Source organism: Vicia villosa, unplaced genomic scaffold, assembly GCF_029867415.1.
Source record: "Vicia villosa cultivar HV-30 ecotype Madison, WI unplaced genomic scaffold, Vvil1.0 ctg.000493F_1_1, whole genome shotgun sequence".
NCBI lineage: Eukaryota > Viridiplantae > Streptophyta > Magnoliopsida > Fabales > Fabaceae > Vicia > Vicia villosa.
Genome location: NW_026705238.1, coordinates 249,764 through 272,070, shown reverse-complemented (window position 1 = coordinate 272,070; position 22,307 = coordinate 249,764). Strand labels below are relative to the sequence as shown.

Below are 22,307 nucleotides of genomic sequence, written 5' to 3'. Positions count from 1 at the left end.
AGGTGACTGTTTTTAACATTAACACATTTAATTTTTTCGGAGATACATCTCTGGAATAATCTTACATGCTAAGGTGCCAGATTTTCAAATTTTCACTTCAATATTCCGGAGTTACATATCTGAATAATTCACTAGGTGCGTTTGATTTGCAAAAAGGTAAGTACTGGACATAATAGTACAAACATTTAAAGTACTAGACAACTTTTTGCCTTGTACAATGTTTGATAGACAATGGACATGACAAATAAAAATAAATTTAAATTTACTAAAATACCCATTATAAATGTAAATATTAATAATAGAGAGAATATATTTTTATTAGAAAATAAAAGGGTATTTTCGTAAATATTAATATGAGATAGAGAGAGTGATAATATATTTTTTATTTAAAATAAAAGGGTATTTTTGTAAATATTAATGAGAGAATATAATTTTAATAGAAAATAAAAGGGTATTTTTGTAAATACATATGAGAGAGAATATATTTTTAATAAAGAATAAAATGGTATTTTTGTAAATATTAATATGAGAGAGGGAACAAATATTTTTAATATAAAATAAAAGTGTATTTTCGTAAATATTATTAGGAGAGGGGGGAGAGAATATATTTTTTTTAAGAGAAAATAAAAGATATTTTCATATGAAGAATATATTTTCAATAGAAAATATAAGTGTTTTTTTTTTTTTTTGTAAATATTAATATGAGAGAGAATACACTTTAATAAAAAAACAGAGTATTTTCTTAAAGATCAATACGAGAGAGAGAATATATTTTTAATAAAGAATAAAAGAGTATTTTTTAAATATTAATATGAGAGAGAGGAAAAACATATTTTTAATAGGAAATAAAAGAGTATTTTCGTAAATATTAATATGAGAGAGGGGGAAATATATCATTAATAAAAAATAAAAAGGTATTTTAGTTCCTAATTCTTATTTTTTCCTGTCTCATAATGCAGGACAACTAGAGTTGTGTTGTGGAATACCTTATTTTTTAATAAATTAAATGCATCCATTAAAGATGTATCTCTAAAATAAAATTTTCTTTAGCCTTTAAGCTGTTGTGTAATACAAAGGATGAATTTGAAAATGTATTTTCAAAAAGTGAAGGGCATTTTCAATTTTTCTAAATTTTTTTTCTCAAGAAATTCAAAAAAAACAAACCCCACATTATGTAACCCCCAAAACCAACATATTTATATTTGAATTAATGATTAAAATTAGATTAATAATACTAATAAAAAGAGTAGAAGTTGAGTTTGAGAATGCAAAACAAGATAGAGAGCGAGGACGTGTTGCGTTACTTGCGTATAATAAATGAACAGAGTATTCTCTCAGTGTCTGACGACGCCGTTTACATCCTCACTCTCTTCTCTCTCTTTCTTTCGCCACCACTCGCCACGCTCCTTTCATCGCTTCTCTCTCCGCGCTACTTCTATTAGGTTTGTTCCCTTTCTCTCATAACTTCACTCACAATATCATTTTTGTATTGCTATGTTTCTTAACATGCTGCATGAGTACCTTTTGGTCTGTATCTTCATTTCACTTGAGTAGTTTAGGGTTTAGGTTTATTGAGAATTCTACTGGTAGTTGTTCTTTATGATTGAATTTAAGGCTATGTTTGGATTGATCAAATGGTATATTAAAATTGTTTATCTGAAATAACAGAGCAATGACATCCCATATCGTTGGTTATCCCCGCATGGGACCAAAGAGGGAACTTAAGTTTGCCCTTGAATCATTTTGGGATGGAAAGAGTAGCGCCGAAGAACTGAAGCAGGTTGCTGCGGGCCTTAGGGCAGCCATCTGGAAGCAGATGGCCGATGCCGGAATTAAGCACATTCCAAGCAACACTTTCTCATACTATGATCAAGTATTGGACACTACAGCTATGCTTGGTGCAGTTCCCGACAGATACAATTGGAAAGGCGGAGAGATTGGGTTTGATGTTTACTTCTCCATGGCTAGAGGAAATGCTTCTGTGCCTGCTATGGAAATGACCAAGTGGTTTGACACCAACTAGTAAGTAACCCCCCTCAAAATGTTTTTCTTACTTTTCAAGTTATACATGGAGATTTTAGGTTCAATACAAGCTAGGTTAGTGTATGAATGGAGATTTTGACGCATAACTATACAAAATATTATAGTAGATTTTGATGCATAACTTTACTGTATTTCATTTAAATATGTAGATACAAGTTGAGTTGGCAATTTGGTTTGATATTTATCATAATCATAACAAAATCATAATCTATTATTGTGCAGCCATTTCATTGTTCCTGAATTGGGTCCAGATGTTAAGTTCTCCTATGCATCACACAAAGCGGTGGATGAATACAAGGAGGCCAAAGCTGTAAGTGTAAAACTTACTTTAACATAAGTATCTTTAATTTAATTTTTTTTTTTATAAAAATAATTACTGAATACTTTGGTCTTGGAATGGAAGAATCTTCACTACCCTGCCTATGATATACTACAGAAGATTGAAACATGGGAAGAATGTCTGTTACAAGAGACTTTTGTTTTGAATTATTTATATATTCTTACTGTTGTTTATACAATGTATTTTTGTTCTATGCAGCTAGGAGTGAATACCGTACCTGTACTTGTTGGGCCAGTATCCTACTTGTTGCTATCAAAACCTGCTAAGGGTGTTGAAAAGTCATTTCCCCTTCTTTCCCTAATTGACAAGATCCTTCCTGTTTACAAGTAACGGCTTAATGTAGTGATGTAGTTTTTGAATCATGTATTTAATTTGTTTCAAATATTAATCATACTGTAATTTTTCATAGGCAAGTGGTGACTGAATTGAAGGCGGCTGGTGCTACTTGGATTCAATTTGATGAACCTACCCTTGTGAAGGATCTTGATTCTCACCAGTTACAAGCATTTGATCATGCTTATGCAGAGCTAGAATCTACTTTATCTGGTTTGGATGTTCTGGTTGAGACATACTTTGCTGATGTCCCAGCTGATGCGTACAAAACACTCACCTCCTTGAAGGCTGTTACTGCATATGGGTTTGACCTTGTCCGTGGAACCAAGACCCTTGAATTGATCAAGCAAGGATTTCCATCTGGAAAACTTCTTTTTGCTGGTGTTGTTGATGGAAGAAATATTTGGGCCAATAATCTTGAATCTTCGCTGAACACCTTGCAGACCCTTGTGGACATTGTTGGAAAGGGTATTTACTATTTAGTGTTTTTTTTCTTTTTCTTTCTGCTAACATATATATTCAATGCGCAACAACCTAAATGTGAATTTTAATTTTCTTCTGCAGAGAAAGTTGTGGTTTCCACATCCTGTTCTCTTCTTCACACTGCAGTTGATTTGGTGAATGAGACGAAGCTGGACCAAGAGATTAAGTCTTGGCTTGCATTTGCAGCACAGAAAATAGTTGAAGTAAATGCCCTGGCCAAGGCATTGTCTGGACAAAAGGATGAGGTAAATCATACTCTCGAAGAATGTTTTGGTTCATACTGTATATTTTCAGCTTCTTAATGCGTGTTATTTTGCAGGCTTACTTTTCTTCTAATGCTTTTGCTTTGGCTTCAAGGAAGTCCTCCCCAAGGGTGACAAATGAGGCTGTCCAAAAGGCTGTTAGTACTCTTCTGGATTTCAATTATGTTATTTTCGTATCTGATTAGTTATAAGCTAGTAGGATTATTCTTAAATTGTTGGTTTCTTTTCTTAGGCTGCAACTTTGAAGGGCTCTGATCACCGTAGGGCTACTAATGTCAGTTCCAGATTGGGTGCACAACAAAAGAAATTGAATCTTCCTATTCTTCCAACCACTACAATTGGATCTTTCCCTCAGACTGCAGATCTTAGAAGGGTTCGCCGTGAGTTCAAGGCCAAAAAGTAAGCATAATTCTTCCTATTCTTCAGTTATCTACCACATTCCATGATTATCACATTTTAACGCTTAACCTGCCATATGTCACTATATGAATAGGATCTCCGAGGAGGATTATATCAATTTCATTAAAGAAGAAATTAACAATGTTGTTAAGATCCAGGAAGAGCTCGACATTGATGTCTTGGTGCATGGAGAGCCTGAGGTATGAAGCTGATATTTTTTATTTATTTAGTGGTTTAAAGGAGGCTTTTTGTGTGAAAATACCGTTCAAAACTCATATATTTATAAGTTGGTTTCTTTTTTGCCAATTCAGAGGAATGACATGGTTGAGTACTTTGGAGAACAATTATCTGGCTTTGCTTTCACTGCCAATGGATGGGTTCAATCCTATGGATCCCGCTGTGTCAAACCACCAATTATCTATGGTGATGTGAGCCGTCCCAAGCCAATGACTGTTTTCTGGTCTTCGACAGCTCAGAGTTTGACCAAACGACCTATGAAGGGAATGCTTACTGGCCCTGTTACTATTCTGAACTGGTCCTTTGTTAGAGATGACCAACCTAGGTATGCAAAAACACCTTATAAGTTATAAATGATGATCATTTTGCAGTATGTCAGTTTCATTTAACATTGTCTTTTTGTTATTAGATTTGAGACTTGCTACCAGATTGCTTTGGCTATAAAGGATGAGGTTGAGGATCTTGAGAAAGCTGGCATTACCGTCATCCAAATCGATGAGGCTGCTTTAAGAGAAGGGTTGCCTCTAAGGAAATCTGAGGAAGCTTTCTATCTAAACTGGGCAGTTCACTCATTTAGGATTACAAACTGTGGTGTTCAAGACACTACCCAGGTTCAGCTTCACTTCATTGGCTCTAATCTTCATTAATGATTATTATGCAGTTTATTTACCGAGCTTGTATTAATTTTAATATAACGTGTGGTTTGGCAGATTCACACTCATATGTGTTATTCAAACTTCAACGACATCATTCACTCGATCATAGATATGGATGCAGATGTGATCACCATCGAGAATTCCCGATCAGATGAGAAGTTACTATCTGTCTTCCGTGAGGGAGTTAAATATGGTGCTGGCATTGGTCCTGGTGTTTATGATATTCACTCACCAAGAATTCCACCCACAGAAGAAATTGCGGACAGAATCAATAAGATGCTTGCAGTCCTTGAAAGCAACATCCTCTGGGTCAATCCTGATTGTGGCCTTAAAACCCGAAAATACACTGAGGTTAAGCCCGCCCTCACCAACCTGGTTGATGCTGTCAAGCTCATTCGCAACCAACTAACTAGTACCAAGTGAGTTGATGATGAGACAACAGAGTCATCTATCTATGTGAAAGGACGTGCTCCAGTTGGAAAACTGAATGCTTTATGTTTCAAATTATGTCTCAAACATGATGCTCTTTTCTCTTTCAGTTGTAGGTTTACATTATACAGCATGTGAATATGTTAAATTATCTATTTTTGTTTGAGTTTTTCTTGTATGTTTTGTTGGAAAACATGTACCAATTGTCGGTTTGCATTTTACAGTATGTTTTTCTTGGAAAAAGAAAAATATAATAACAAGTTAGCTCTTATAGTTGAACCTTCTAATTGTCATAGATGTTATTTGAGTTTAAGTCTAAAACTCAAGTTGATTATTTTTTGGTTAAATAATCTCTAGTAGATATGTTAAAACTAAATTCTCCCTCTCTCTTTTTATCTGAGAAACAAAAATGTTCATTTTTGGGTTCATTTATAAGAAACATTGACTAACTCAAATGGTAAATTTCATCTGGACATTTATTTATTGTTAGAGAATATTAGGAGTGGAGTTAGAAGTAATTAGTTTAGAGGTATTCCTAATTTAACAAGTTTAAATTTATAAGAGTATTAAATGAAAATTAACTATTTGTCTATCTTCAAGATGTTTCTCGGGTCTTGAAGAACATGTCGATGATACTGCTATGATAAAAAAAAACCAGGATCTTGACACATGTTATACGAGTGATATCTCCTAAACAACTAATTTCTTAAATGTGCAAACATAGTTAAACCTGTATTGTAAATGTTTATCATGATTTGTAGTTCTCTCCCATTTTGAGCATAAGGTCAATTTTACTTTTTGAAGTATCTGCAATTATTTTTCCGTTTTTGTGAAGGCAAAAACACAGTTTGAAATGTAAACACCATTGTCTGCTACAAGATCATAATATCGTACGCTTATCCAAAAAATAAAAAATCATAATATCGTACTATCTCTCTCTTAAAATCTTGTTGTAGAGAACTCTGCAGAACCATTATTTTCACGATCCTTCACTTTCTCTCCATGCAACCGTGTCATATCATTTAATTTTAATTCTATATATATATATATATATATATATATATATATATATATATATATATATATATATATATATATATATATATATATATATATATATATATATATATATATATCCAATCCGAACCATTTGTAACAAAAATTACAATGGGTCGGTCGGTTGAAATTTGTCCACCCCTAGATCCTAACATGCTATTAGCTAGTAACAATTAGTTTAAGGTTCAAGGAGTGGAAAATCAAACCAACATTAAAATGTACATTCAAAAGAGTAAAGAAGAAAGACAAATTTTGCAGAGTACTCTCCCATTTTGAGCATAAGGTTGGATTTACTTTTTTGGAGTATCTCCAATTTTGTTTCCATTTTTGTGAAGGAAACAAAACTCAGTTTGAATCGCAGACACATTGTCTGTAACAATCTAGTTGCAGAGAACTCTGCAGAACATGTATGGCATGATATGGTATAATAGTAGTTGTACCCAACACACTTGTTTTCATAATGCTGTAAACTACCATAACACAAAAAACATAAAACAACAAAATAATCTTCAAGATAGACCCTTATTATCGCCCAAGGCATTGATTTAACTTTTCATTTTCATTCTATCTTCAATATTGTAGCAATAGTAGGAAGGAGTGAGAGTGAAAATGTACAAGACACAGCTGCAAGAGCTATGCCAACAGAGAAGGTGGAGTTTGCCAAAATACTCTGCCATGAATGAAGGTCTTCAACACATGCCAAGCTTTAAGGCTTCTGTTCTTGTCAACGATCTCACTTTTACTTCTTCTCATACTTTCCATACCTCCAAAGAAGCACAAAATCAAGCTGCTATGACTGCTTTTATCAACTTATCTACTCCTTCATCAGGCTCTTCAACACCAAGAGATGAACACGATTCAAAAGAGGAAGTTGGAGCTGCCAAACCTCAAGAGACTCCAGTTATAATGACTGGTAAACAATTTCTTCCACCTTACTCACTAATGTGTTTGCAAATATTTTAAAATCTTGTTACTATTCTTTTCTATTTAAACATTATCTAACAAAAATAATGAACTCATTCTTTCAGAGCCGGCTTGTTTGACGAGCAAACCTCAGTTGCAAAACTATGCTCGAAAGAACAATCTTGATCAACCTGTTTTTACAATTAAAACTGAGGGGCTACCTCATATCATTCGCTATAAGGCTACTGTTGTTATTGGTGGGACATCATTCGACAGCCCAACATTTTTCAACACAAGAAAAGAAGCAGAACATGCTGCTGCCAAAGTTGCTTTGAAGGAATTGCCAATTTCCGCTGACTTGTTTCAGAAGGCAAGTGTCCTTGTTTTCTAATGTGATTTCAAATTGAGGTTTTCTGTATGGATATTTAAGTCTAGGATAGCTTATATACATTGCTTAAAAACTATAAGAAAACAGTTTGACTTTATTTAGTTATTATTATAGAAATAGCTTATTCATAAGTGCTTATGTGTTAAGCACTTCATCAAGTTTTTTTTATCCAAACAAGGCCTAATAGTATATCAACTGTGTTTGAAGATCAAACTTATTCAAGTTTACATGTATATTCATGGTCTATCTGCATTAATATAGTTCAAACTTCAAACTGAATTTTGATTTTGTATTCTATTTATTCAGGATGATTCTTGTCCAGCCAAGAGTTTACTGCTTGAATTAACACAGACAGAAGGTTTTTCAAAACCAATATATAAAACGACTGAGTCTCGTTCCTGGAATATGCCAACTTTTTTCTCAACTGTGGAAGTAGAGGGTGTTGAATTTCATGGAAAGGCATCTAGATCCAAAAAGCAAGCAGAACATGATGCTGCCAAGATTGCTTACATCGCCTTAAAAGAGTGTAAGTTCGTTCACTTAACTTCGCTTTCATTCATACCTATCACAAACAAGTTTTAATATCAAGTCGGTATCCAACACTAAACGCTTTAAATATGATGTTCTGTGCTATGTAGATGCAAAATATAGCCGAATATGTTTTAACGCAGATTATTATTTATGAATATGATCATGCTTTGATAATATTATTGTCCTGCATAGGTGGACTTCATATGTATGCTTCTTTTTCTCACTCAACCAAAGCAAACATGGCACTAGAATCAACTCCTAAATCAGACATTGCTAAATCCAAACAGATCCTCAACTTGGACCTCGACTCGGACGGTTTGTTTATTGATCTTCAACCAAAAACATATATTACTTATCAATAACTTTTTTTCGGAATCATTGTGAAACTATTTCGCTTTTCTTAAGATGTAAAATACTAACCATTGAACATGTTAATGACTTTATGTTTATTCTCACAGATGATCTTTTGGATTGGGAGATATTAAACACTGATATCAAAGTTAACAATGGCAAACGTAATGGATCTTTTCCACTGCCTCCTAACAAAAAAATAAAGATAAGCAACATGTGCCCGTCATCTTCATTACTTGGTAACAGGTTCAAGGTGTACACTAGTTTTCCAAATATCATATTTCCCGAGGGGATTACAATTGTGCCTATTGGTGAAGATAAATGGATTGCAGCGAGCCTGGAATGTCCAAATGACAAAGACGTTTGATTCTGGTTAAAAATTTTCATGTATGATTTTGGTTTCAAGTAGTAGTAGACATGATATTGAATCTATGTTGTTATTTGGGTTCAAGTTAAACTCTATAAGACTTATTTAAATGTTGTTTGTGTTTGAATTCAGTTTCAAGAGAGACAAAAGTTAAACTCCACTATAAAACCTCTATATATGCATGCTTAGGATTCTCTTCACTTAATTGACATTTTCTGTTAGAATATAATTTACTCTATGCATTTAATCTTTATAAATAGAAGTATCTATTCATGATTAAAATAAATAGAATATATAAGTGTTCATTAAACAAATGAGTCCTGCAATAGAAATTAAGTATACCATCGAACAAGCAATGTGATCAAATTTGGCTTTGGATACTTTTTGAGCAAGATGGAGGCCCAAGTTGAACTATAAGAATGTGGGGTTGAACTGTTGTCGTTAGACATGATATGTCATGTGGCACAATTGGTAGAAACTTTTCGTTGATCCAAAGCCCCTTTGAATTATTGCTTTAAACAAACTGGAGGAGTGAAGAATACAGAGAGCAATTTGATTTATATGCAAGCCACCAAAAATGTACTAAACCATCTGATTTGAAGGAAATATTTTTAATGGACTCAGATTTTATAAGGGCAAACAACATCAAGTAGAAAGATTGACTTGACTGAATTTATCGATTATGCACGAAGGGGTGGATGAGAAAAATAACTTATTGAGTAAAAGTAATGATTGTAACTTTTTTTGTGGTGAACCAACCATTAAAAACTACAGAAACAGAAGGACTATGACATGTGATATAGGGAATAAAAGCCATGCACAAAATGTTTTCGGTGCTTCAAGTTCCACGATTGAGGCATATCAGTCGCAATTAAACTCTTTTCAAAGGCATGTGCTTTATAAGGTTGACATATACACAAATAAAAGATAAATCATGTAAAGGATTTAGGGCATGGTTGTTTCAGCTTTAAAAAAATGATTTTTTTTCTTTGTATTTTTGAAAATAGATTTTCAAAAACTGTTTTTCAAAAAAATGGATTTAGGGTCTTGTTTTTTATATTTGTTTTTTCTAAAATTAAACACTAATTTGACATCCTATAATATAAATATACATTATTAAAGATAAAAACTTAGTCAAAATCGTAATTTTTTCAAAAAGTTGTATTTCAAAAATGATTTTTATGAAAATCTATTTGAAATAGTTTCAAAATTAAGTGATTTTTTAAAATTTTGATATTTAATTTTTTCCCCACAAATAAATGAAATACCTAAAATCACATTTTAAGAATAACTATTCAAACAAAATTTTTATTTGAAACTTTTCTAAAAAATTTTTTTATAAATTTTTTTTAATAAAATTATATAACACTATAAAAATCATTTTAAAAAAAAGGCAAAATAAACCGGTCCTTAGTTTCTGATTTGATGAGAAGATTAGTCTTGGCCATGTATGTGCAAACAAACATGCTATTGGAGAATAATATAGAAAAAATGATAACTATATGGTGACAAATCCAAATAAGAAGGGTTTGAGTTCTTCTGAGACCCCAATTGACACATGGGTAACACTCACCTTAAGGAAAAGGTAAATATTTTTAGGGGGATAATTGTTGGACCTTTTATTTAATTGTGTATAATATAAAAGGAAAAACTAATTATATTACTTATAGGAAAATTATTGCTAGTTATGATGCACTCATTTAATGGAATAGTGATTATGGATGTTCTTAGTAGGGGTGGCAATAGGTCAGGCCGACTAACAAAGGTCTACGGTCTAATCTACACAGGCTCAGGCTCATGTCAGACTTTTTTTAAATAGAAAAAGCCTAGTTTTTTTTATAAGCCTATTTAGCTAAAAAGACTAGGCCACATGCCATATAAAAAGCTTTTTAAGCCTATCATGAAGGCCTAGTTAAATAAACATGAATAATATTATTAATATTATATTGTATTTTGTATTTTAAATTAAAATTTAAAAATAAATATTAATTATCTTAAAGAAATTGTGAAAATAAGATGAAAAAAATCTTACGAACAATGACATAAATTGCTTTCATAAGTTCTCTCAAATAAATAGTATCACAAAACGTATTTTAGTAGGTACACTCAAATAATTCAACACAGACAAACATTTAGTCTAATTGATTTTTTAACTTGTTAGTGCATGTTTGGATTGGCTTCTACAAGCCCCAAAAGCACTTTTAGTCCACTTCAACTTGATAATTGGTTTTATTTTCTTGTTTGGATACTTTTTCAAAATCAATTCTCATCCTCCAAAAGCAATTCTAGTAGAAGCTACAATTCCTAGCTTTTGAGTTTAGTAGAATCAATTCTACATTTATTATATATTATTTATTACGACTCTTTTAAATTTTCCTACTTTACCCTCTTTAATTTTCATCAATTACTTCTTTTCTTTTTGATTTGTACTAGAATTTATTACCATTTTGGTAATTATACAATTCAAAATCAATTTTGTTAAAACTATCCAAACAACATTAATTGATAAGAATCACTTCTATATCATTGTATCCAAACATAAATCAATTCTTATAAACTCAATTCTATTAAAATCAATTCTACCAAACTCAATTCTCTCATAATCAATTCTATCCACCGCCAATCCAAACACACCCTTAGTCTATATAAACTTTAGTTGAATGACTTATTTACAAATGTTTAAATGAAATGCTCTTTTAAGTAGGCTAGTAGTCCAATCAGGTCTTCAAAAAGGCCAGACTCAGGCTAAAAAAATAGGCCTGCGATAGACTACAGGCCAGACTTAGGCTTTGAATTTTTTAGCAAGCCAGGCCTAGGCTTGGCAAAGCCTAGCTCGGTCCAACCTATTCCCACCTCTATTTCCTAGGACTGACAATGAATCGAATAAACTCGAAAATAGTTTAGAACTCGGTTAGACAATTAAATCTTTGAATTAGGTTCATGAACATAATGAGGTGAATAAGAGCAAAAAATTAAGTTCGTTAACTAAATAAGTTGAACTTAAACTATACATAGTTTGACTCGTTAGGTTCATGAGTCAACTCGATTATATAAGAGAATAATTATATTATTTTTAAGAGTAGGTTTAAAGATTTACTCTAAATCTTAACCCTATATTTTTTATCTAGCAATTTTAATTGATAATTTATATTCTCAAATAAGAAAAATATTTCTAAACAAAAAAAAAATAAAAAAATCAACATTATATAAATTATGTAATTTTTAAATTACTAGATTTTTGAGACAAAGTTAAATTCCAAAATGATAATTTTTATTTTATTTTAATATTTTTTTAATAATATTAATTTAAAATGTCAATTATATAAAAAAATGTCTTTAAAAATGACTTTTAAGTCCGAGAAGCAAGAGAGTTGAACCTAACGAGTCGAACCGAGTTGTTCGTGAATTTTTAACGAGTCGAGTTAAAGCTTAAATAAAAGTTCGTGTCAAACTTGATCTGAGATTTGATCTGAACCAATTTTGAACGAGTCGATCCGAGATTCTACTCGACTCATTTCCATCCCTAGGTGTTCCTGTTGTGAGCAGTAATTTATCTCGTAATTATTTACGTCTATTCAATTTTGGTGTGTAACCCCAAAGATCGATCTAGTGGTGAAGACTTGAGTTTTGAAAATGTGCTCTTCTCAATGTCTCAGGTTTGAATTCTGCTAGGGGAAAATAATTCTTATACTGGGTCAAATCAATACAAAACTTTGTTTTGACTTTAAAAGGACTCCCACAAATAGGCGGTGAGATTGATCTCCTTAAATTACTCTGTCCGAAAATCAAATACCATAATTTAAAAAAATAAAAGGGAGAGATCTTGAACAAGGAGATTTTAATCGAAGAATTATTATTATTATTGTTTTGTATTATTGAAATTATAAATTTAATTTCTTTTAACTAAAAAATAATTTAATATTATTTTTGATTTTTTAATAATAATAATATAATATAATTATATTAATTATAATAGATATAATTACATTACCTTCTTTTAAGGACAACATCCTTAAAGTACTCAAAAGATTGGTTAATGAACTCAACAAGAGTAAAACCTTGTGTTCATAATCAATCTTCACTTCAATATTCTAAAGATCATTAATAATCTTGTGAAATTCTATAAGCTGCTCCACTATAGATTGTTCTCCGCCATTCAGAATGAATAGAGTTGTTATTTTAAACACAACCTGTAAGCCAAAGACTTGGTCATATAAAATGATTCAAGTTTTGTCCACATCACAACCGCAGTTTGCTCCCTAGCGACTTCTCTTAGAACATTATTCCCGAGGCACAAGATAATCGCACTCCTGGCCTTATTCACCATCTTAGTCTTCTGTGCGTGTGTAAGCGCCGCGGGTATCAATACTTCACATTTCAAAGCATCAATACAGTTCTTATGAATTAAAATTGATTGCATCTTTGTTTTTCTCCATGGGGGATAACGACAAGGTTCAATTTCAATAAATACTTTGATATGTGAGGCAAAGAACAATAGCAACAAAAATAAATGGCCTTCATTAATAATAACCACTAAATAGAAAATATAACACAATAAAGCAAAAAAAGACGAAATGTTTGTTTACCCAGTTCGATCAAACGATCTATTCTTGGGGAGAGAACAACTCTCCAATTCACTATACTTAAAAAGTTGTTAAAAGAGATTACATATAAGTTAAAAGAAAATTTCTATTTTCTACGAAGTGTTTTCCAACCTCTACAACTCGCAATATATGAATCACTCAAACCTAAGATACATAAACCCTATTGTCACACTTTAAAACACGGAAAAGATACATAATTACTAAAATCGAACATACAAAGCCCAAAACACAATCTATTAATTATTAGAATAAAATATTATAAATATCTTATAATATATTTTATATTAATTTAGACTATTTCCAAATAATATATACCCAATATTCTAACATCAAATAACAGACTCCCAAACTAAACCGGTCAAACTTAAAATTGCATTTTGATTTTCTAATTTTTGACAAATGTCAAAATATGTTTTTTTTCTCTTCATCGACCAATACTTTAAGGCATACTTCAAAAATGAAAATTAAAAAATAGTTAGAGATTGTAATAAGTTATTGTACACTGTATATAGGTAGACTTTATTTGTACTATAAGTAAGAGCTTGTATCCACCATTTCAATTCAATGAAGTTAGTTAGATGAAATTACACCAAATACTCCTATTCATAACAATACGTGTAGTTAGAAGTAGTTAGTTTAGAGCTATTCATAAAACAAAATTAAATATATAGGAATATTAAATGAAATTAACTATATGTCTATAGTGAAAAAAATCCAGGATCATGACACGTGTTATCTGCTACACAACTAATTCCAAAAGTGTACAAATTTCATAGTTAAACTTTAAATATTTATCATGATTTGTAGTTCTCTTCACTTCTGCATGAGTATAATCATGATTTGCAGTTCTCTTTAGTTTTGCATGAGTGTACTTTCATCCCTTGTGGAATGCATGAGTGTACTTTTTATTTCCATGACCCTTCACGCCCAAGGCAATTTTCTCTGCATGTAACCGTATATCATCATATCATGTAATTTTAACCAATATGTAATATATATAGTTTACATTGGTTTTACTTTTCATTTTCATTATAACTTCACATAGTAGCAATAGTTGAAAGGAGTGAGAGTGAAAATGTATAAGACACAGCTACAACAGCTATGCCACCAGAGAAAGTGGAGTTTGCCAAAATACTCTGTCATGTATGGTGGTCCTCAACACAAGCCAAGCTATAAGGCTTCTGTTTTTGTCAATGGTGTTACTTTTACCTCTTCTGATACTTTCAATACGTTCATAGAAGCTCAAAACCAAGCTGCTATGAAAGCTTTTCACAATTTCTCTTCTCCTTCATTTGGTACTCTACTTCTTTCTCTTTCTGATTTTGCTTTGTTTCCTTAAAAAGATGTTTTTTTAACCTTGCCGTGGAAATGATATATTTTTCATAAAAAAGTGATTTATTTATGATAAATAAACACAAAATAGTATTGAAGGTTTCTTACTCATTCATAATTTTCTGAAGTTTGGAATCACTTTTGTTAGAAAGTTTTCCTTTATCTTTTCCCTTTGCTATTGTGCTTAGCAGTAACTGAAAGATAAGGAAAACAATATTATGATAGGAGCTAGTTGGTTACAATTACATCAACTTCACATGGTAGAAGATGTTATTTATATTTATACAATTTTACTCTAATGTTTGTGATTCATGACTTCCCTGCAGGCTCTTCAAAACCAACAGATGAATATGGTTCAAAAGAGGAAGTTGTAGCTGCCAAATATCAAGAGCCAGCTTGTTTGACGAGCAAACATCAGTTACAAAACTATGCTCGAAAGAACAATCTCGATCCACCTGTTTGTACAATTAAAACTGAGGGGCTACCTCATGACATTCGCTATAAGGCTACTGTTGTCATTGGGGGAAAATCATTCGACAGCCCAATATTTTTCAACACTATAAAAGAGGCAGAAGAGGCTGCTGCAAATGTTGCTTTGAAGGAATTGCCAATTTCTGCTGACTTGTTTAACAAGGCAAGTATCCACTTCATGGTCTATCAATCTGCATTAATATAGTTCTAACTGAATTTTGATTTTGTACTCTATTTATTCAGGATGAATCTTGTCCAGCCAAGAGTTTACTGCTAGAACTAACACAGAGAGAAAGTTTTTCCAAACCAACATATAAAACTACAGAATCTCGTTCTTCGAATATGCCAACTTTTTTCTCAACTGTGGAAGTAGAGGGTGTTGAATTTCATGGAAAGGCTTCTAGGTCCAAAAAACAGGCAGAACATGATGCTGCAAAGATTGCTTACATTGCATTAAAAGAGTGTAAGTTCATTCATTTAAATTTGCTTTCATTCATACCAATCAGAAACAAATTTGGCCTACATAATTAACTTAATATAAGCAATATAAGTGATTAAATATAAATATGTTTCGGTGTTGTGTCGGTTTCGAACACTAAACAGTAAAAACGCTTGAAATCTGATGTTCTGTTCAATTTAGATGCAACATATATCTATGAATATGATTATGCTTTGATAATATTATTATCCCGCACAGGTGGACTAAATATGTATGCTTCTTTTTCTTCCGCTACCAAAGAAAACCCGGCAATACAATCAGCTCGTAAATCAGACATTGCTAAATCCAAGCAGATCCTCAACTCTGAAGGTTTGCTTCTTCATCTTCATCCAAAATACATATATTACTTATCATTGAACATGACAATGACTTTGTGTTTACTCTGAAGGCATGCATAATGGTTCTTTTCCACTGCCTCCTAACAAAAAAATAAAGACAAACAACATGTTCCCTTCATCTTCACGTAACAAACCCCCTCCTGTATGGATTTCTGAGTTGAACAAGGGAAAGACTTCAAATACAACTCCAAGTAGTTATTTACTTGGTAACAGGTACAGGGTGTACACAAGTTTTCCAAATATTAAATTTCCTGAGGGGATTACAATTGTGCCTATTGGTGAAGATAAATGGGTTGCAGCGAGCTTGGAATGTCCAAATGATAAAGATGTTTGATTCTGGTTAAAAAGTTTCATGTATGACTTTGGTTTCAACTAGTAGAAAACATGACGTTAATTGTATGTTGCTATTTTGGGTTCAAGTTAAACTCTAGAATAGATGACTTATTTAAATGTTGTTTATGTTTAATTTAGTTTCAAGTTAACCTACGACTTATTTAAATGTTGTTTGAATTTAGATATATTGGATATCCTCAAGTAGAGTTTAATTTTGTATATTGTTAAGAGTGTACACACAATTTTATTTGGTTTTTTAAAATGTGTTATCATTGGTGCTATCAAGAACAATAGCTAATGTGAATTGTGAAATGCTATAGTATGACAAAAATGAAAACACTAATATTTTTCACCAAGTCATTTCTTCTTAAAATCTTAACTAACAGCTGGTATAAAGTAACGGATAAAGATTGAGTGCCTTTAAGGCGGGAAAGGCATGGTGTTTTTCCACATATTCTGCCCGTCTGATCAATCCGATGCAGTAAACAATGCCACGTGTGCAATTTACAAAAGAAAAAGAAAAACAGGTTTGAAAAACACTTGTATCATCTGTAAGTCTAAATACAAAGAGCAACACACCATGATTGTGCCGCCGACCTTCTTCCCTCCGCTCCTTTGCTCTGCACGCCCGTTCTTCCGCCGTACTGCCAACCGTAATCGACCTCACCGGCGCACAACTTATGTTGCTTTGTTTTCCTTTTGATTACAATGTTTTACTAAACTAAAATGGTCTGTTTTACTATGAAAGGGGTAAAGACAAGTATAGATCATTAGATCTGATGGTATTGATGCAGTGTAATCATCATTAATGGCGGCGAGCAAGCTCTGAAGACACCTATGTGAAGGGTCGTGGCTGGTGTGGGGGTGGGCGTGAGATAAGAAAGAGACGCTTTTTATTTCTTCTAATTCTGTTTTTTTTATTGTATACGTGTCATTGTTTGGCACATTTGATTAATCGCACGACCAGAATTGTTGGAAAAGTACCGTACATGCGTACATAATCAATACTTTAAGTCTTGCTCTATCCTCGGGACAATTGGTTAAACATTTAAAAAAAAAATTGATAAAAATTAAATATTTTAACTTTTTGAGGTATTAAATACGCAGATTATCGAAAAAAATTCACTATTTTTAAAGTCTTAACTATTGCTGCCCTAAGGGCACTAGTTATTCATACTTTAATTATACCCATTATAAAACCTCTCAATGCTTGCTTAGGATCTTTCCACCAATAATAAAACCTCAATATATTTAATTATTTAATTAGGGAATTACTTGTAGCACATTTATTGGGAGGAGAAACATTCTATAAAAATTCAAAATCACCTTAAACTCTTTAAAGGTGTGTTTGGTTAGAGATAAATGGAGATAATGAGATATTTATAATAAAATGTGTTTGATTTAATTTTTAGGATGGGGAGAGGAGGGGAGGGAAGCAAAATCCCTCAAAATTACATTTTTTTGTCCCTCGAATTAGAGGGATTCAGAGGGGAGGAGAGGAGAGGGAATGTGACGGTTGATATTTAATAAATTAATATATTTAGTAAAATATCTTCAGTTTTATTTTATCATTTTAAAATTATTATTTTCTTTTGTGTTCCTACTTTTTTTTTGTGATTTTTCTTAATTGCTTCACTACGCCAAACATGCACATAGACAGCGCTTTTTTTTGGCATTAGGCAGCGCTTAAAAGCGCTATCTATTCCCCCGCTGCCGTAGGTAAAGGCAGTGCTTTTTTTCACCTTGAAAACGCTGCTAAAGGCACCCTTTAGTCAGCACTTTTACCTATAAAGCGCTGCTAAAGGCCCACTTTAGACAGCGCTTTTATATCTAAAGCACTGCTAAAGAGCCCCTTTAGACAGCGCTTTTCTGAAACAATATTTAAGAAAAAGCCTCTTAAAAGCGCTGCTAAAGGCCACCTTTAGGTAGCGCTCTCCCCACAAGCGCTGCTAAAGTACCACTTTAGCCAGCGCTTTTTTCTTAAATGCGCTGTTAAAGGCCCCCTTTAGGCAGCGCTTTTCTGAAACAAAGTTTTTTAATAGCTTTTAGGCAGCGCTTCTCTTTTAAAGCGCTGTCTAATGTCCACGAAATTTTTAAATGGATCTATTTAAAAAAGGCTTGCCCTAGGTTTTCACCACATTTTGCACCTGTACAATATACCATTACAAATTTTACCTATAAACAACAAAAATAAACTCTATTTTTCAGAGATAAGATGCTAAGAATATATATATATATATATATATATATATATATATATATATATACGAATAAACTTTGAATTTTTTATATGCTAAGAATATATTAATAAACAACAACAAAATTACATCCAATTCAATGAAAACAATTGCATTATCCAAAACATTGTTATTTTTTACACAAGTCAAAAGGATGCTAAATATCTACTTTTTCTTCTTGCCAGCTAACCTTTTTACCCTTCAATATCCTGCAATTGCATCAAATTAACCATTATAATCACAAAACAGAATAACAGAAAACCAAAAACAAAACAATATAAAGGTGAAAAACATTCTACATTAGTGTATATAAAACCATTCTACATCTCCCACGAATGTATTTCAAACGGCCTACATATCACTTAATAGTCTATGTAGATAAATCAAATATTGCAACATGCACTTGGCTATACTCAAAATTCTCATCAATTATAGTAAAATTTCAGTATACCTATACAACTTTCAACTCAATCATGAATTGACACCATTCCTCCTTAAGTTCATCCAACTTAGATTTTGAGTAAGTAGCACACTTGAAGTCGTCAAAATACTACAAAATAATATAACATGGTATGTTTAAGTTAAGACTATTTAATTATATGAGAAATATGTGTTAAATATTAAAATAACTCTTAAGTTAGAAATCCATACTTTGGACGGAATCTCTATTTGATTCGAAAGAAGAATTTCTTTCATATACTGCAACATGTAAAAACCGCAATCTACTTCATTACGCTGCCTAGGACACTACACATGGAAAGAAAATATGGATAAGGCCTAAGTTTTATCACGTATATATCATCACTATTTATATAATCAAAATTTTGAAACATTAATTAATATACCTCCATTTGAATCCATGTGATGTTGTTGGCTTTACTCTTTGGTACTTGACTTCCTTTTTGTGCTCGAAAAACTTGTATAACGCTAATAAAACATAAACGCATAATTTAAAACAATTCCCATAAATAAATAAATATACACACGAATATTTAGAACAATCTCACTTACGTATCAACCAAATTCTTCATAGCTTCGTATGTACTAACTGGATTGTGTAAGGAATCCAGAAAATATACAACTTCACTGATAGGATTAATCGCGACCAACAACCAATGTCCACTGTAAGGCAAAACAAATGTGAGATGAAAACTTTCTACACAATGTAAAAATATGAAAAATTATAATAGATGAATTTAGAATTAAAGTCTAACTCGTTGCCGGTATTAAACGGTAAAAAGAACAACTTTTCTGAATTTATGCTGGTCATAAAACGGTTGAGTACATACGCCATGACTTCATCCGGTTTACAGTGAATATAATTTTTATTAAATAAAAATAATAATTTGAAGGTAAAAAATCATTATAATAAATTGATATAAGCTTATATCAATTTATTATAATGATATTTTACCTTCAAATTATTATTTTTATTTAATAAAAATTATATTCACTGTAAATTTTTTATTATAATTTTAATTTTATGTTTATATATATATATATATATATATATATATATATATAATATATATAAAATTTTAAACAATTCATTTATTTTGTTTATTATATACTCTCTTCATTCCTATTTATAAACAAATTTTAACTTTTTACATTTACTGAATAAAAGATCTATCTAGTCTTTATATCATCCAAATGCAACATTTATTCAATGAATCTAAAAAGTTAAAATTTACTTTTATATATATATGACATATCATATGAGAATGCCATATTTAGGGTGCAGTTACCGTGCATAGATAAAAATCTATGCACCATGCATAGATTATTATGGACCCTTGGATCATTGGATCAAATTCTAGACATCAATTGTTATTACTCAATACTCAATACTCAATACTCAATACTTAATACTGGATTAAAAACATGATCCAATGGCTTATGTAGGCTTATGCATGGTGCATAAGTAAAATCCTTATGCATATTAGCCAAAGCCCCATATTTATATGAGAATCTGAGAATGAATCTGAACCATTGGATTATGGTGGAGATTATGGGTGAATTTTTTTTCTCTCTCCTACATTTTGAAATAAATGATGTAGGAGAGAGAAAAAAAATTCACTCATAATCTCCACCATTTATTTTAAAATCCAATGGTTCAGATTCATTCTCACATTCTCATATAAATATGGCATTCTCATATGATATGCCCTCATTTATATATATATATATATATATATATATATATATATATATATATATATATATATATATATATATATATATATATATATATATATATATATAGGGAGCGTATCCGGTGAGAACTGATATCTTTTATGAGAAATGAGAACTATTAATATCAATCATCAGATTCAATTAACGCTTAAGATTTAATAATTTCACATAAGGAGCACTTTATTGAATCTTTTCTATTATGTTTAATATTTTTTCATAAAAATACAATCTTACCAAAAATACTTTTTAATATGCTATTTATTTTTACCATAAATATATAAAATTTAACTTTTCCATGATATATCGTACAATTTTTTTAACTCTCTTGATCCTTTATATCTATTGCAAAATAAAATCATATTTTTTTTATTATTATGGAATTTTAATATTATTTATTTTATTAAAATATACATGTATAAAATATACAATTTTATTGTATTATTCTTTATTGTATTGTTAGGGAGTTCCAGATATTATTATTTATAAAAAATCATATTCTATATTTTTGTATTGTTAACGATTTTTTTGGATATTTTAATTTGATTGATTTATTTTAAATAAATTTTACTATTGTTATAATATTTTAATAATTGTAGACTTTTTATGATATTGGTAAACTAGAATTTGTAATCTTATTATTTATTTAATTTTTTTTATATGAAGTTATAATTTCTTTCAAGTAGCAGATTGGAAAATATTTTCATTCTTGTAAGAAGGATAATTTTATATTGAAAATAAATAAATAAATAATAAGATTAAAATTTATAATTTGCCAATAGTTAAGAGGGGTCATAACTATTAAAATATTATAACAATAATATAAATTATTAAAATAGTCACAATTGTATAATTTGTAAAAATAAAAATTTTCAAACACGTAAATAAGTAAATCAACAGAATTTAAATACTGGTAATACTTTCACATTCTTTAATATTTTTAATAAAATATAAAGAATAAATCAAATGAAAATATTGTTTTCTTATAAAAGAAATAATTTAATCAAATAAAAATATAGATGATAAATTAATAATGTATTTTATTTAGTAAAACTTGTTAAAATAATAATTTCCTAACTTGTAAATAAATAAATCATCCAACCTAAAATGTAGGTTATAATTTCATATTCTTTAATAGTTTTAATAAATCAATATATAGGTGATAAAAAAATAAAATTCTTAGTCAACAAATTAAATAAAGTTCTATACCTTAGACATATCTATTTTACAGTCATAGTCTATTTTAATAAGATAAATAATATCAAAACTCTCTAACAATAAACAAAATATAGAATATGATTTATTTATTTTTTATAATAAATTTAAAGAATCAAGAGAGATTGAAAAAAAAAGTACGAGATAACATGGAAAAATTAAACTTGATATATTTGATATAAAATTAAATAGCATATAGAATAATATTTTTGGTAAGATTCAATTTTTATGAAAATTTTAAATATCAAAAGTAATAGAAAAGGATTCTATAAAGTGTTCTTTATATGGAATTATTAAATCTTGAGC

At 30.6% G+C, this 22,307-nt stretch overlaps 3 protein-coding genes and 1 long non-coding RNA gene across 4 annotated transcripts; 3 read left to right on the top strand and 1 right to left on the bottom strand.

The window, feature by feature from the left end:
* Window positions 1-1,261: 1,261 nt before the first annotated feature.
* On the top strand, window positions 1,262-5,462 carry LOC131628950 (5-methyltetrahydropteroyltriglutamate--homocysteine methyltransferase 1-like). Its single transcript, XM_058899759.1, has 12 exons — window positions 1,262-1,442; window positions 1,669-2,022; window positions 2,266-2,353; window positions 2,582-2,709; window positions 2,793-3,184; window positions 3,281-3,444; window positions 3,519-3,599; window positions 3,695-3,861; window positions 3,956-4,061; window positions 4,173-4,423; window positions 4,508-4,709; window positions 4,809-5,462. The coding sequence occupies exons 1-12, from the start codon at window positions 1,318-1,320 to the stop codon at window positions 5,175-5,177; spliced, it is 2,427 nt and encodes an 808-aa protein (XP_058755742.1). The 5' UTR covers window positions 1,262-1,317; the 3' UTR covers window positions 5,178-5,462.
* A 1,331-nt stretch (window positions 5,463-6,793) lies between these two features.
* On the top strand, window positions 6,794-8,870 carry LOC131628949 (double-stranded RNA-binding protein 1-like). Its single transcript, XM_058899758.1, has 5 exons — window positions 6,794-7,152; window positions 7,268-7,512; window positions 7,837-8,056; window positions 8,254-8,376; window positions 8,520-8,870. Exons 1-5 carry the CDS (start codon window positions 6,849-6,851, stop codon window positions 8,777-8,779), a joined length of 1,152 nt encoding a protein of 383 aa, XP_058755741.1. The 5' UTR covers window positions 6,794-6,848; the 3' UTR covers window positions 8,780-8,870.
* Window positions 8,871-14,442: 5,572 nt separating this feature from the next.
* Window positions 14,443-15,717, top strand: LOC131628902 (double-stranded RNA-binding protein 1-like). Its single transcript, XM_058899709.1, has 3 exons — window positions 14,443-14,678; window positions 15,042-15,349; window positions 15,430-15,717. The coding sequence occupies exons 1-3, from the start codon at window positions 14,459-14,461 to the stop codon at window positions 15,715-15,717; spliced, it is 816 nt and encodes a 271-aa protein (XP_058755692.1). The 5' UTR covers window positions 14,443-14,458.
* Window positions 15,718-18,654: 2,937 nt separating this feature from the next.
* On the bottom strand, window positions 18,655-19,869 carry LOC131628948 (uncharacterized). Its single transcript, XR_009291922.1, has 4 exons — window positions 19,605-19,869; window positions 19,245-19,520; window positions 19,045-19,143; window positions 18,655-18,802 (listed from the first exon to the last, which is right to left on the bottom strand). It is a non-coding gene; the product is annotated as an uncharacterized LOC131628948 (long non-coding RNA).
* Window positions 19,870-22,307: the final 2,438 nt, after the last annotated feature.